At 48.2% G+C, this 14,725-nt stretch overlaps 2 protein-coding genes across 2 annotated transcripts; one reads left to right on the forward strand and one right to left on the reverse strand.

Annotated features, from left to right (window-relative positions):
* LOC8064865 (expansin-A28) lies at nucleotides 1,242-3,138 on the forward strand. The gene is made up of 3 exons (XM_002464526.2): nucleotides 1,242-1,937; nucleotides 2,075-2,387; nucleotides 2,583-3,138. Exons 1-3 carry the CDS (start codon nucleotides 1,790-1,792, stop codon nucleotides 2,893-2,895), a joined length of 774 nt encoding a protein of 257 aa, XP_002464571.1. The 5' UTR covers nucleotides 1,242-1,789; the 3' UTR covers nucleotides 2,896-3,138.
* Nucleotides 5,336-6,759, reverse strand: LOC8064866 (expansin-A31). Its single transcript, XM_002467136.2, has 2 exons — nucleotides 6,501-6,759; nucleotides 5,336-6,361 (listed from the first exon to the last, which is right to left on the reverse strand). The coding sequence occupies exons 1-2, from the start codon at nucleotides 6,628-6,630 to the stop codon at nucleotides 5,730-5,732; spliced, it is 762 nt and encodes a 253-aa protein (XP_002467181.1). The 5' UTR covers nucleotides 6,631-6,759; the 3' UTR covers nucleotides 5,336-5,729.

Below are 14,725 nucleotides of genomic sequence, written 5' to 3' on the forward strand. Positions count from 1 at the left end.
CCTGACTCGCCCTGGGTCGTTCGGTGGGAAGGCTGCAAAAAGAACGATGGGACAGAAGCTTGCTCCCTATCACGCCTTCCGTGACCTGTGTGTTAGGTGGGGAAGCGTCAGGTGCATTTAATGCTTCGGCTCGCGTGCGCGCGTCGGGCGGCGGACAGTGTCCTCACGCCCGACACCTCTCGGTTCGCTCGAGCCCGCTTCCGTCATCGAGGGCAGTCGTCGCTCGAGTCCTGAACCGATTCGCTCGAGACTATTTCCGTCTTCGAGGCTGCGACCGTCGATGGCGGCGCATACGTAAGACTGGAGCGTCGAATTAAGGGTCTCGACCTTCATACGGGCAATCTCATAATGCGTATTGCTGAGGGTACCCCTTACCGATACCCTCGACATCGTGTTTTCCTCTCTTTTCTTATTCACCACGCGTGTGCCAAGTCACGTCTGGTCTGGTCCTCGTGTGTCGTACGCCTCGGCTCGGCGGCGGCGCGCGCGTGTGGCACCCCTTTTCCCTTCCTCAACTTCTCCATATGAGCTATCAAAGGCCACCTATTTAAGTTAACATATGTTCAATCATCAATACGGTACTAAACCGTTTTCATTATAGTATTTATTATAGGCTTTTAAATTAATCATCAAATATAATTATGGGCTAAAAGCCCATTATATTCAACATAAGGAACACATAATCTGCGAAAGCTGTAGGGAAACAACTTCGATGTCCAGTAATAATAAAAAAGAACGTTGACGGAGCTATTGTACGTAGTAAAAGCGACCATTCCCCTGAGCAAAGACACGCGCGCGCTCGGTACACTTACGCTCTGCTCCCTAGCTCAGCCAGCAAGGATTTGACCATTTGAGGGGGCGCGGCCGCCGCCGATCGCAGACGGTGGCAATTGAGCAGAAGATGGAGCCCGTCGACGCATTGCAAACTCGGCGATGACGAGGCCATCATGCATGTCCCGCTCGCTAGTTATCCGGCCGGCCGTGCTCTCCGTCGTCCCAACCGCCGTGCATGTGGCCACTTCGCTGCCTCTCGTGGTCCCATGTGGGGTCCTCGTTTCTTTATCGCCACGCTTATTCTGATCAACCTCCGTTAGTCCCTGCGAGGCTCAGTCTGAAGGAGACTCGCGCGTAATGGCCTACTAATTAATACGTAAGAGTTGAAGAAGTACGCTGGCTAGTGGCCACGACTACTGGTACTAGTTATTATCAAAAAACAAACAAACCAAAAAAAACTACTGGTACTAGTTGAAGGGATTACTTGTTAGCAATAATCACAGAGAGGGTCTTCGTCTATCTATATATGTCAAGTAGTAGGAAAGTATCAACCGAGCCGCCGCAACATGCACGGCGCGCGCCACCGTACCGTACCAGTTGTCAAAGGCGTTGACATGTTTGCGCTACTGTTGCATGCATGATGAACGCATGCATGTGAGCTTCGCTATAGCTAGCTAGCAGCTAATACCGTAATAATATCACCCACCAAGCACCAAGAGAGGAACGTACGCGCCGTGCAATCAATCATGCCCCTATATTCCCTGCCAACGACCATCATTCCGATGATCATCCATGCAACCGGCTGCTGCTCTACTGATGTTATTTAAGCCCTACTGCATGCCATGGGCGTCGTCGCAATCCATCCATCCATCCGCCATTGATCAATAATCCTGATCTATCTACTATATACTCTCGGTCATTCTCTCTTTCTCCCAACTCTAGCTATCGCAGCTGCTGTTCAGTTCGTCGCTCTAGTGGTCGGCCGGCGATCGATTCAAGCGACCGATCGATCGAGATGGGCACCACGGTGGCGCAGCTCAAGCCCTTGGCCGTGGTCGTCGTCGTCCTTGCGCTGCTGGTCGCGGCGGCAAGGGCGGACTACTGGAACTGGAACAGTGGGACGGCGACGTTCTACGGCGGCGCCGACGGCTCCGGCACCATGGGTACGTACGTAGGGCCCGATTTCCATGCAGCAAGAGCCAGCCTTGCGGCGGCAAGCTTAATTAGCTTGTTACTGATACTCACAGTTACGTTGGTTTTGCTTGAACTCATGGTACGCCATCGACGCATGCATATGCAGGTGGCGCGTGCGGCTACGACAACCTGTACAACGCGGGCTATGGAGTGCTCAACGCCGCGCTGAGCCAGGTGCTGTTCAACGACGGCGCCTCCTGTGGCCAGTGCTACGCCATCAAGTGTGACGCCACCAAGTCCGTGTGGTGCAAGCCCGGCAACACCGTCACCGTCACCGCCACCAACCTGTGCCCACCCAACTACGCGCTCCCCAACGGCGGCTGGTGCGGCCCGCCGCGCCCCCACTTCGACATGTCCCAGCCAGCGTGGGAGAACATCGGCATCTACCGCGGCGGCATCATCCCCGTCGTCTACCAACGGTATGTAGCTACAGCCGACATGAATTTGTTCATTTGTATTATAAATTATATTTTTCTGTCAGCCAGCATTGTTTTTTTCTTATATTACATGAGAAAACAGTGCTTTTAGCTATATTAATATTGTCGATCGATATGATACGCATGCATGAATGACTCGCGATCTTAATTGTTGGGTGGTTTAATTTGCATATGCAGGGTGCGATGCTCGAGGCAGGGAGGCGTGAGGTTCAGAATCACCGGGTCCCAGTACTTCCAGCTGATTCTCATCACCAATGTCGGCGGCAGTGGATCCATCCAGTCCATGTCCGTGAAGGGGACCAACACCGGGTGGATTGGCATGACGCGGAACTGGGGCGCGCAATGGCAGAGCAACTCGGCGCTCCTTAAGCAGGCGCTCTCCTTCATGGTCACCTCCACCGGCGGCCAGACGCTGTACGTCAACAACGTCGTGCCGGCGTGGTGGGTGCTGGGCATGACCTTCGCCACCAACGCGCAGTTTGACTATTAGCAGCTCAATGCATCATCGGAACCGGCCGCATAATTGCATGTGCGTGTGCGTGTGCCTGGCCAGCCTCTGAAAATTTTAATTGATCAAGATCAGTTGACCTGATGGTGTAATTGATGTGGGTTGATCTAGATTTTGATCTGTGATATATCGCATTTGGTTGAATTATTAGTTTCTACGATCTGAACATGCACATATGTATACATCAATGTATTGTCGGTTGGTTCAATTGTTTTATTAAATGGTATATGGTATTAAGTTTCATTTTGATCAGATCATCCTATATACAGTTGCTCATTTGGCAGCTACCGGTTCTTATCTGCAGAGAAATGCGCTATATATACTACACTCGACTGTTTTACTCTTTACCCACACTCTCGATTCTTTTTACCAATAAAGAAACGGCGCCACATACCTGGCTTAGCATCTTCCTTGTGTCATTGTCTTCGTTTTCCAACGAGGTAGGGTTCATCGGTTCCTGACGGGCTTAGAATGAAAGGGGATTTGTGGATAATAACAGGCAAGACTAGTGATGCCGATGGTGGCGACGGCGGCATGCATGGCCACGTGGGTGAGGCGGCGGTGGCACTGCTGGTCAGGCAGTAGGGAAGACGGTTAAGCGGGGCAATACACTAAGGCCTCGTTTAGTTCGCGAATTTTTTTGGATTTGACTACTATAGCACTTTTGTTTTATTTAATAATTATTATCTAATCATGGACTAACTAGGCTCAAAAAATTTATCTCGTAAATTACAGATAAACTGTACAATTAGTTATTTTTTTATCTATATTTAATACTCCATACATGTGCACAGGTGCCATAAATGAGCAGCGGTCAAGAACAGGAAGTAGCGAGAGGAGGGAAGTGAAGAGGAAGAAGACGTGGACTTTGGGATGAGATGTGAGCAGTTTGGTTATTTTTTATCTAGATAAAAATATCCGAGTTTTCTGAGCCCCAAAAGGGCTTATTAGATAGATCGCTATCTGAAACACCTTTCTACCTTTCTAAGGGCACTCACAATGCAAGACTCTATCACAGAGTCCAAGATAATTAATTATATATTATTTATAGTATTTTGCTGATATGACAGCATATTTATTGAAGAAAGAGGTAGAAAAAATAAGACTCCAAGTCTTATTTAGACTCTAAGTCCACATTGTTCGATGTAATAAATAACTTTAGACTCTATGATAGAGTCTGCATTGTGAGTGCCTTAAGGCTTAACTAATTAATAAACCAATCTCATCTGTAATTACAACTCATAAAATAACCAACATCGATCATTCCTTTTTTAAACCTAGTAGTACTCCTCTGGCACCAGACACAGGCACCTCAAAGTCAGAAACCTTCTAATAATTAATTACTAATTAATAAACTCCAACAGAATTGCCCCATGAGATGCTGATTGGTGATCATGTGACGTTACAGCAGAGCAGTAGCTTCTAAATGATAATATAATACAGAGGAACTTAGTTTCATGGTATCAGCATATATAGGTTTGTTAAACTCAACTCAATTTTTTTGAGGGTGTGAATATAATTGGTCCATGGGATTTATCGTTGACATCCATGTTTACAGCTTAAGATGATAAAAATAAGTTGTAGTCATTTATTTTCACTCAGTAAACCACATTGATATAGAAGTGCATAATTCATATAACTGGCAGCTTCTAGGAACCGCACCCACCTATTATAACGAAAAAATATGGTCACTGGAAGGGAAAAAAATGGCATTTTGATTTTCGAACGAGCCCTACTTGACACTTGAAATGCACAATTTTATTCACTATGTCATCTGTAATGTATCTGCAAAGTCTGCTAACTATATAAAAATAATACAAAATTTATAATAGTAGTAGTGTACCACAAAATTGTCATACACTCCATTCTTTAGAATGTTTTGGCTTGTCTAGATATATTATTTTTACTATGTATCTAGATATAGTGTATATTTAGACAGTGTATTGTAAAAGCTATGAACCTAAAAAATCCAATACATCTTATAATTAATTTAGAAAGTATGTCTAAAAAAAGCTACAAGGATGTTATTGCTATAGTGAAATGATCTGTCCACATACCCTATCATTGTTTATTAATGGCTAGAAGGACAATTATTTGATAGAGAGATACTGTCACGTATATGGAAGTCTCTTCCGCTTTATCTTCGGTAGCTAAACTTGTGAGCTCGTACGCCTTACTCACTCTAACAAAATAAGGCTGTTTTGCATATGCCGTGCCTTCATTCGGCATACGAACTTGGTGGATATGTGTTAAAGTTTTGTCTTTGTGGACTTGTGTTGAAATTGTTTTGTATGTCGTCATAATTTTTTACTGTACCTTTATATAAACATATTTCTATAGAAAAATAGTATCCTAATTAATAAGTTGCTTCCCAGTATACGGAAAATGTGGCTTATTTTGCTATTGGGTCGGAGGCAGTACGTATTTTGGAATACTGTGATAATGATTTTTTGACTCAGTAACAATAAATCTCCAAATAATAACATAATGTTTACACAATGTACTTATATATAGGGTTTACACACAATGCACTTATCAATAAATCTAAGACTCAAAAAAACACAATGTTTAAAAATGAAATTATTGGGACAACAAACGTCTGTAAGAAGGAAAAAAATATACATAGACGACGAAAATTGAAATATACATGGGCGCGCACCTCCTGCAGTCGGAGCATCACGTAGGGAAGAAGCCAGTCATCAGGCGGCCACCAAGGATGCAATGGCAACAAGTGCAGCTAGCTCTGTCAAAACCACGAGCACGCACACGCCACGTTCGACCGAGCCGCAAGAAATGGCGAACAACTGAAGCATGTTTTAGTAGGCGAAATTTCTGTTGGTGCCGAAGGTCATGCCGAACTGCCACCACCCCGGCACGACGTACATGAACTGCAGGTACTGCCCGCCGGTGGTGGTGACGGCGAAGCTGAGCCCTTGGCCGACGAGTCCCGACAGCGCCTGCCAGTTAGCCCCCCAGTTCCTGGACATCTGGATCCACCCGGTCTTGTCGCCCTTCACCCAGGCGGCGCCCACGGCGCCGCTGCCGCCGACGTTCTGGATGTTGACGAGCAGGAAATACTGGGAGCCGGCGATGCTGAAGCGCACGCCGCCGGTGCGGGTGCACCTGACCTGCTGGTACAGGACGGGGATGATGCCGGCCTGCACGACGCCGATGTGCTCCCACGCCGGCTGCGACATGTCGAAGTGCGGGCGGCCCGGGCCGCACCACCCGCCGTTGGGGAGCCCGTAGTTGGGCGGGCACAGGTTGGTGGCCGACACCGTGATGGAGCTGCCCGGCTTGCACCACTGCCCGCCGGACCGTGACCTGTCGCACGTGATCAGGTAGCACTGCCCGCACGACGCGCCGTTGTTGAACAGCGTCTGGCTCAGCGCCGCGTTGTTGATGCCGTACCCGGCGTTGTACAGGTTGCCGTACCCGCACGCGCCACCTACATATATATGCATTTTGATTAATTAGTATATATGTGATGTGCGGATGGAGTAATAATAAGGTCGCCTATACAAAATATGTGCACACAGCTCTTGTACAGCAAGACAATGTGCATGCAAATATATATCTTGTCTTACCCATGGTGCCGGATCCGTCGGCATCGCCGTAGAACGTCGCGGTGCCCTGAGACCAGCCAGCGGCGGCGAGCCTAAGGCACGCTGCAAGGACTGTGCACAGGATTATCAGGGATCTGGACGACGTATCCATATATGGACGTCGTCGGCAATGCAGAGAGAATGGTGACTGGTGAGGGCGTGTTCGTGAGCTGGCTGTGCAAGTGCAATGGAGGTTCTTAACAAGCTGTATGTTCCTGAGTTGAGCTTGTGGATGGAATGAGATGGCAAGAAGGCGTCTGTGAGGCCAGTGCTTAAATAGCTAGAGGAAGAGGCGCGACGTGGCTAACCGAATGAGCAAGAATTTGTTATATTATTAATTTATTAGTCACCGGATGGTGTTGATTACGGGTATGATGGTCGATCATCCTGATTGACAAGAATCCGTGTTCCATCGAAGCACATGGCTGCAGATGCAACGATGATCGCGCAGTCACTGCTGGCTGCATGCAGGCTTGCTGGCTCCAAGCAAGGCCTCTGACTTTGGCGTTGGAACAACTAATCATGGATGCAAGGTGAGTTAGTTGGTCGCAGTCTGATAGATAGAATGACCAATCTGTTAAGAAGATTTCTGAGGCAACCAACCATCAACTAACAGAATTCCTTCCACACATTAGTCGAAACCCTGTTCGCTGCATGTTCTGCGGTTCTGAAGATAGAGCTAGCACCGGCCAACCGATCGATATGATCCCCAAATGTGAATTCGTAGTGACGATGCAGAAAGATATTACATGCATGGTTCACAAATTTAGAATTAAACTGCCGGCAAACGACGTGCCAGTTGTAACTCCACGTCGGTCGAGACTCGAGAACGAATATCAACCATATCAGATCGATGTTGATCACTTCTCTTTGAGATGACATGACTTTAATGAATTTCGTAATATTTCACGTACGGATTAGCCAGAAAATTATTTGAGGGGATATCGTAACAATTTTAACGAACTCAATTCGCATGTACAAGTGTCCAACTGCACAAGAGAAGCCATAAGTTGGTAGTGTGTAGCTCATTTGCTATAGTTAAGTTCCTTAATTAGTGGAACTTGCTCGTCAGGAGTTCTATATTCTAGGTTCCAACGAGTTCGTTCAATACTTTAATTTTATCATAGTGAATATTGATTGCTATTAAGTATGGGATTCTTTTCAGTAAACTAGCAATACTCATTTCCTTAGATAGCATGTTATTTGATCCATGCAAAATTCAGCTTTTTTTCCCAAGTAATCCCAGTTCCTATTATTCTTATGTTATGGTATGAATATAACTAACTATATTTTCGATGTGTATGGATCATGGATGAGATTCTATGGATATAGAGAGCTAGTTACAATAGATGTCATTGCTTGTATCTAACGGAACTGAACCCACGAATTTAATTACTATCTCTGAGTTGGCACTTTAATTTAATCATTCACATCCTTGATTCTTAACAGGTAATGGATATAAATGGGCAAAAACAATATTCAAAAGTTAATATAAATTCAAGCATTATAGACTTGTACTCCCTCTGTCCTATAATATAGTATACTCTAAAAATTTTAGGACAGCTTAAGAGAGAAGAATACAAAATATATATATGTGGCCTTACTTTCTATTTCTTCATCAGACACTTCTATTAGTTTGATTAATGGTGATTGATTGACAAATAACAAGGATCCACATGATTACATACAAATTTATGTGATTATTTAATGCAAGACTGCTTTTATTTTTCTAAAATCTCATATATTTTGATTAGTTTTGAATGCAAGAATAAATAATATTATAGGACGACGGATAGAGTATATGGAAGCCACGCGCTGGCTTTTATCTGTCCTACGAACTTACTTTTTAACATAGGGCCCACATTATTTCAGTTATTCCACATTGAGAGAGGGGAAGATACCACGATCTCACTCGTCTACTTCGATCCTCCTTCTCTGATGAGGTTAGGAAACCCATTTACAGTATATGACATGTTGTGCCAAAACGTACGCGACATTACTGGACTCACATGTTCGACAAAGGCTTTGCCGAGAGCTGCATTCAGCAAAGACCCCTCGAGAAATTTTTAGACGATAAAGGGGTTTTTACCGAGGGCTCTTTATCGGTCAGTCGGCAAAGAAAAACAGCCATCATGGTGTCGACATCGTTGGCAATTTTTTTTGCCAAGAGTCAGCCTTCGGCAAAGAAATGTTTTTTTAAATTCTTTACCGAGGGCTTTCTCGGTGTCGACGAAAGCTAGTCGGCAGTCAACCTTAGGGTATACCCACGGTAGTAGTTTATCGGTAGACGGTGCGCAAGCTACGAACTCGATGGTGACGCAAGACACAGACAAGGTTTTTATCTAGGTTCGGCCGCCGTGTGGGCGTAATACCTACGTCCTGCGTCTGATTGTATTGCTGTGGATTGTGTTGAGTTGAGATTCGATGTCCTAGGGGGGTCCCTTGCCTCTCTTTATATAGTCCAGAGGGCAGGGTTACAGATCTGGAAACTAATCCTAGTCGGTTACAATTGCCATGGATAGTACGATATCAATTCCTATTCTAACCGACTAGAATCCGGCTTGATCTCCACGTCTTGTTTCCTTGCGCGAAACTCCAAGCAGTTGGATCAAGCCTCAAACTGCCTTCGTGATGGGCCAAGTCTCCTGGCCCAAGTCTAGCCGTAAGGGTATAGGGGTTTATACCCTCACAGCTAGTCTCCGAGCACCATGTATTGTGATGTAACAAGCTATCTTGAGCTTCTTCCACCAGTAAGACTTAACATCTTTGACAACCAGGAAAGTCGCTCGAACAGTTGCAACGGTATTTTAACCAACTTGACAACCAGTTGACCATCATTAACATCGAAGAAGCAGGTTGTTCAAAGAATGCATGGTGCTCTTAATCAAAAAATATTTTTTCCTGATGAAGTGTGCCCACTTTACTTTTCTAAAAAGTACAGACTTTCAAAAAGCAAGCTTGTTCACCGCAAGGTGAAGTGTGCCCACTTAGTCCCCGAGCCTGGTAGTAGGTGACGTAGGCACGTGGTGCCAGGGTCAAAAAAGTCTTCGTAAAACTGAGATGCATCGCCAGATGCATCGTACCAATGTAGTCCCCGAGCTTGCTGGAAGGCGAAATATGAGCCTTGTAGCAAGGTCTAAAAAATATAATTACCCCTCAGTTGTATATGAGTCCAATTCATATGTAACTGAGAAGAACAGTCCCTAAGTTGTGGTTGGAGAGTGATCGAAGTAAGCCCCGAGCACAGTGAAGGGGGTGATTGACGAGTCCCCGAGCACGGTTGAGAATGTAGACGTGCTCGGTGGTCGGTACAGTCCCCGAGCACGGCATAGGGATCGGTGGACAAGTCTCCGAGTGTGGTTGGGAACGTAAACGTGCTCGGTGGTCGGCACAAGCTATCAAGATATCAAAAAAGCGGACTAGACGACCAGTCCCCGAGCGTGACATGCTCGGTGGTCGGTGCAGTCAATCAAAATGTCAGATAAACAGACTGGTCGACCAATCCCCGAGCATGTCATGCTCGGTCCTCCAACAGACCCACTTGTCTTTTGGAAAAAGCATGTCACCGCATTAATGCGCGATGTGACGGGGCATCCTGGCGCATTGTGAGGCGGTTGCGTAAAAAGGTACGCCTGGTAACTGTGCAGCCGCTCTTTGCGCGGTCCAAGAAAAGGAAACCATTAATTATTCAGAAAATCCACCATATTAACCGGCGGTAATTATTGAGAACTGAAACGCTGCGGCCGCTGCAGGATCCGCCCACTTCCCCAGAATACGGGAAGTGGTAGAGGTGGGGCTGTTGTTATAAAAGCTCAGGGTCGTATCATTGTTTTTTACTTGGCAATCGCATACTATTGCTTAAGCCACCATCTTTCCCCTCACCTTCAAACCTCAAAACTGAGCTTGAGATTTTCCAAGAGCCGAAATGGCGAAGAGCGATTCCAAGAAGAGGGCCGAGATGATGGCCACGGAATGGAAGAAGTCCCGGAGTATCACAAGATCCCTCAACGACCTTGTCGAAAAGGGGCTTCTGCACAATCAGGAACTCGGAGGATGGAGGGCGCCGGAGGGGGAGAGCTACCCCGACCCCCGCGCCGGTGAGGTTGTTGTCTTCGAGGATTTCTTTAAGAGGGGTTTTGGCATTCCCGTTCATCCTTTTCTCCAAGGTCTTCTTCTCTACTATGAGATCGGGATTTGCAATCTACACCCGAACTCTATTCTTCTTATCTCCACATTCATCCATCTGTGCGAGGCCTATGTTAGAATAGAGCCGCACTTCGATCTCTTCCGCTATCTTTTTTGCTTTAGGAAGAAAGGAGCAGTTGGAGGCTCCAAGATTGCAGGTGGAGTATACCTTAATCTGCGCGACGGGGTGAAGAACCGGTACCTCAGCTGCCCATGGAACACTTCTCTCACCGAATGGTACAAGAAGTGGTTCTACATCAGAGAAGAGCCGGGCAGCGCCACGTTCTGCGACGTGGGCTACATCCCTAAGAAGAGGGTCAGCTGGACAGACCGTCCAGAGCACACTGGGCAAGTGGTGGAGCTAATGAGCCTGATCGACTGGTCCCGCTTAGACAGGCCAGGAGTGGTCGGGAACTTCCTTGTGCGTCGGGTGATGCCTTGCGAGAGGAGGGTACACTCGGCGTATGAGTACGCGGGGAGCCAAGACCCGACCAGAATGTGCCCGGATGGTCTGGAGAAGGCAGAGGTTCAGCAGTTGATGAACGAGTTATTCAATTTGTCTGATGATAACTTCGTTCAGAGTGATGACTGGATGCACGCCTTCAAGCTGGGATGACCAGCTCCTAAGGTAAACGAATACCTTTGTTACATTGTTATGTGATCACTGCAATCTCTTGATTGATAACTTATCGTTTGTTCTATGCAGATTGGAGATATTGACCGGTGCTCAGTGTATGTATCATTGGCACCCGAAATAGACCATCCTGCTGGGGTAGACCCAGCAGTGGACGATGCTGCTCGGTACACCGACCGGCGTCGACCACCGAGGACAGGGTGGCGGGGAAGAGGCCAATGGCCGCGGAGCCATCCCCTACGGAGGCATTGCCGGTGGAGACCAGCCATGCTTCGAAGCGTCGCCGGCTCGTGAGGATCACCGACGACGACGACGAAGAGGAGGAGGTTGCGCCCTCTTTGGTCCGGAAACCGCGCAGCTGGCCTGACGTTGCGCCGACCACCGCTGGTCACGTGACCGGTGATCCGCCCGCCCCGCACACCGAGCCAATGCGGCTTGGGGGGGTAGATGCAGCAGTGGCGACTGGTAGGACCAGGAGGAGGTTCTTCGCAGCGACGCACAGGCGCTCCGATCTGTAAGTTCTTTCAATTTGTCTTCTGCACTTCTTTCCTTCTTGTTGTTTCTTGGTTTTTACGTCAAAATAATGTCTCCTGCTAGTGCGGCATCGGACGTTGATCCGGGCAACGTCGCCGGCCAGAGAACGGCCGATCCGACAGTTGTCGTTGAAAGCGCCGCCGAGCGAACCACCCAGGAGCCAACCGAAGAGCAACCCACGGTTGTGACTGCGACGCAGACTGCCGGGGAGGACCCAGCTCAAGCGAGGGCCGGGGCGAGCACCCCGACAAGGGACGATGAGGCTGCACGGATGCCTCCCCTGAGTAGTGTCGCGGAGGGTGGAGGCAGAGCCCCGACTCCCCCGCCTGTTGAAGAAAGGAGGGCCCCAACTCCACCCCGGGCGGAGGCTTCTTCTCCAAAGGGCTCCCCTGGTCGGGGCAAGGGTCCTGTGATACCTGTTACTACGGCTGGGGGTAGCGCGGAGGACGAGGAGGCCCAGGTGACCTCCGACGACGAGGTTGAGGAGATCCAGGGGCGCCCCCAAGATGGTCGCCAACACGTTTTCGTGTGGCGCCAATGTGGGGACCACTTCATCGGTCATGAAGAGCTCGCTGAGACCGAGGAGGTGGCAAGAGTAGAGCGCGCTGCCAAGCGGCTCGTCGAAGAAGTCAAAGTAAGTGTTCTTGTGTTCTGTAAAAATGTGTATGTATTGTTGTTTGTTTACTTCACAATACATATAATTCTTGCAGAGCGCAATGAAGACGGCGAAGTACCGAAAAAGGTGCTTTGACCAAATTGAAGGTATCGTCGCCGAGAACAAGGCCCTAACCATAGAGGTAGACCGCCTTCGGTCAGAGGCCGAGGAGAAGGCAGTCGAGACAACGGCTCAGGAAGAGCGCCTGCTCGATCTAAATCGGCGACTAGTCGATAAGGATCGGGAGAAGAAAGGTGAGTCATGGGCTCTGAGCAGCTGTAGTTAACTGCGTGGTCGGTTTTGTTAACCAGCTATTATTTCTGCAGCTCTGGAAGAGGAGATTGAGCGCCTCTGAGAAGAAAGGGAGCGACTCGACTAGGAGCGTACCGGCGCACTGGAGGCCGGGCGCCAGGCTGGCGAGGAGCTGAAGAACAAGAGTCGAGAATTGGCTGGTGAGAGCCGTTTCACCCTTTTTGACTACGCAATGTTCCTCTTGACGTGTTTATACTGACTTCTTGCTTGGCTGTCTTTGGGAATTTTATCATAGTGCTTAAAGTTAACACCAAGAAGCACCTCAACGAGCTGGTGAAGGATCGGGACTCCTGGAAAGCCAATTGTATCGAAATTTGGAAAGGAGTGGCCCCGGTGCTCGACTTGATCAGCCCCGAGCTCCCCGAAGACCAACCCCGCGCACTGAGGCTAACCCCTGTCGAGAAGGCGCAACAGGCATGGAGTTGGCTACAGCAGTTCGTTAAGGACGCCGGGGAGTTTGCCGGGGCGCACGTCCTCAGCATGGTGCGTGCCCACTACCCCCTGGTCAACTTGTCCTGGCTGGAGCGGGGGTATCCCAAGGAGGTTGGTCCGCAGGAGGCTGATGACCTTCGTGTCGGCCTGCTCGACCTGTCGTCGACAATGATCGGCGACATACACCTTTGTGGGACGTCAACTCCCCTCAACCAACCCGGATCAGACAGGTCTGCCAGGGAGTTGTCGGGGGTGTCCATTGCAGGAGATGGGTGGTCGACGCCTGCGGTCTTGACCAGCCAGACGCCGGTGGCCCCGACCCCTTCGACTGGATAGCAGAGCCATGCGGGTGATCAGCCCGAGCAGTAGGCCTGTAAGGTAGTCTGTAGGAGTAGACTAGAGACCGCCCAGAGGGGTTGTTATTGTAAACTTTGTGTATAAAGTTTGTAATAAAGCTTGATTTATCATAACCATGGCTTTGAGCACTGTAATATTGTTTGAGTGATGTATCACTGAGTCAAAATGACGGCCTCTCAGGACCTTTGCCCTCGAAAGTAATTGTAGCACTTGTCGAATATTCTGCGTATGAAAAAGTATATAGCAAGAAAGACAAATTTTATTATTACTCATCATAAAAGGTTTACAAATAAAATGTACTAGAACTTAGGGATAGAAACGGTGCAGTTTGTCTATGTGCCAGGAATTGGGCAAGCGTGTTCCGTCTGGGTACGCCAGTCTGTAAGATGTAGGGCGTGTGACTTCGGCGACCACAAAGGATCCTTCCCAAGGTGTAGATAACTTGTGCATTCCTTCCTGGCTTGTTTTCCACTTGAGTACCACATCACCGACCACGAAGGAGCGGTCTTTGACGTTCCTGTTGTGGTAGCGCCTAATAGCTTCGAGATACTTTGCTGTTCGAAGGCATGAGATTAAGCGCTTTTCTTCTGTGCAGTTGATTTTGAGCTCTCTGGCGAGGTCGGCCGAAGGCTAGTCAAAATGTTCGACTCTTGGAGATCCAAAGACAACGTCCGAAGGGAGCACTGCTTCGGTGCCGTAAACCATGAAGTAGGGCGATACGCCCGTGTTGCGACTAGTCTGTGTTTGGAGACCCCAGACCACAGCTGGTACCTCTTTCATCCATTGTCCTGGTGCTCTGTCATTTTCAGTGTACAACCTTTTCTTCAAAGCATCAATAATCATTCCATTTGCTCGCTCCACTTGACTGTTAGTCCACGGGTGGGCTACCGACACCTACTTTATGACTATGCCCCTGTCATCGCAGAAGTCCCAGAATGTAGTGCCAGTGAACTGGGTGCCTAGGTCAGTAATTATGCTGTTGGGGACCCCGAATCTATGTATAATTTGACTGAGGAACTCCACAGCCTTCTCGAAAGTTGCTTTGACCAGTGGCATGTACTCGATCCATTTTGAGAATTTGTCGATCAGTACGAAGAC

Source organism: Sorghum bicolor, chromosome 1, assembly GCF_000003195.3.
Source record: "Sorghum bicolor cultivar BTx623 chromosome 1, Sorghum_bicolor_NCBIv3, whole genome shotgun sequence".
Taxonomy (NCBI): domain Eukaryota; kingdom Viridiplantae; phylum Streptophyta; class Magnoliopsida; order Poales; family Poaceae; genus Sorghum; species Sorghum bicolor.

What these genes read in the sequence shown, in the direction of transcription:
- LOC8064866 (XM_002467136.2), bottom strand. Translation starts at nt 6,630, where the DNA reads ATGGATACGTCGTCCAGATCCCTGATAATCCTGTGCACAGTCCTTGCA. An exon ending in CGACGGATCCGGCACCATGG is followed by an intron (nt 6,362 to 6,500) that starts GTAAGACAAGAT and finishes ATATATATGTAG; the next exon opens with GTGGCGCGTGCGGGTACGGC.
- LOC8064865 (XM_002464526.2), top strand. Translation starts at nt 1,790, where the DNA reads ATGGGCACCACGGTGGCGCAGCTCAAGCCCTTGGCCGTGGTCGTCGTC. An exon ending in CGACGGCTCCGGCACCATGG is followed by an intron (nt 1,938 to 2,074) that starts GTACGTACGTAG and finishes ATGCATATGCAG; the next exon opens with GTGGCGCGTGCGGCTACGAC. An exon ending in ATCCCCGTCGTCTACCAACG is followed by an intron (nt 2,388 to 2,582) that starts GTATGTAGCTAC and finishes TTGCATATGCAG; the next exon opens with GGTGCGATGCTCGAGGCAGG.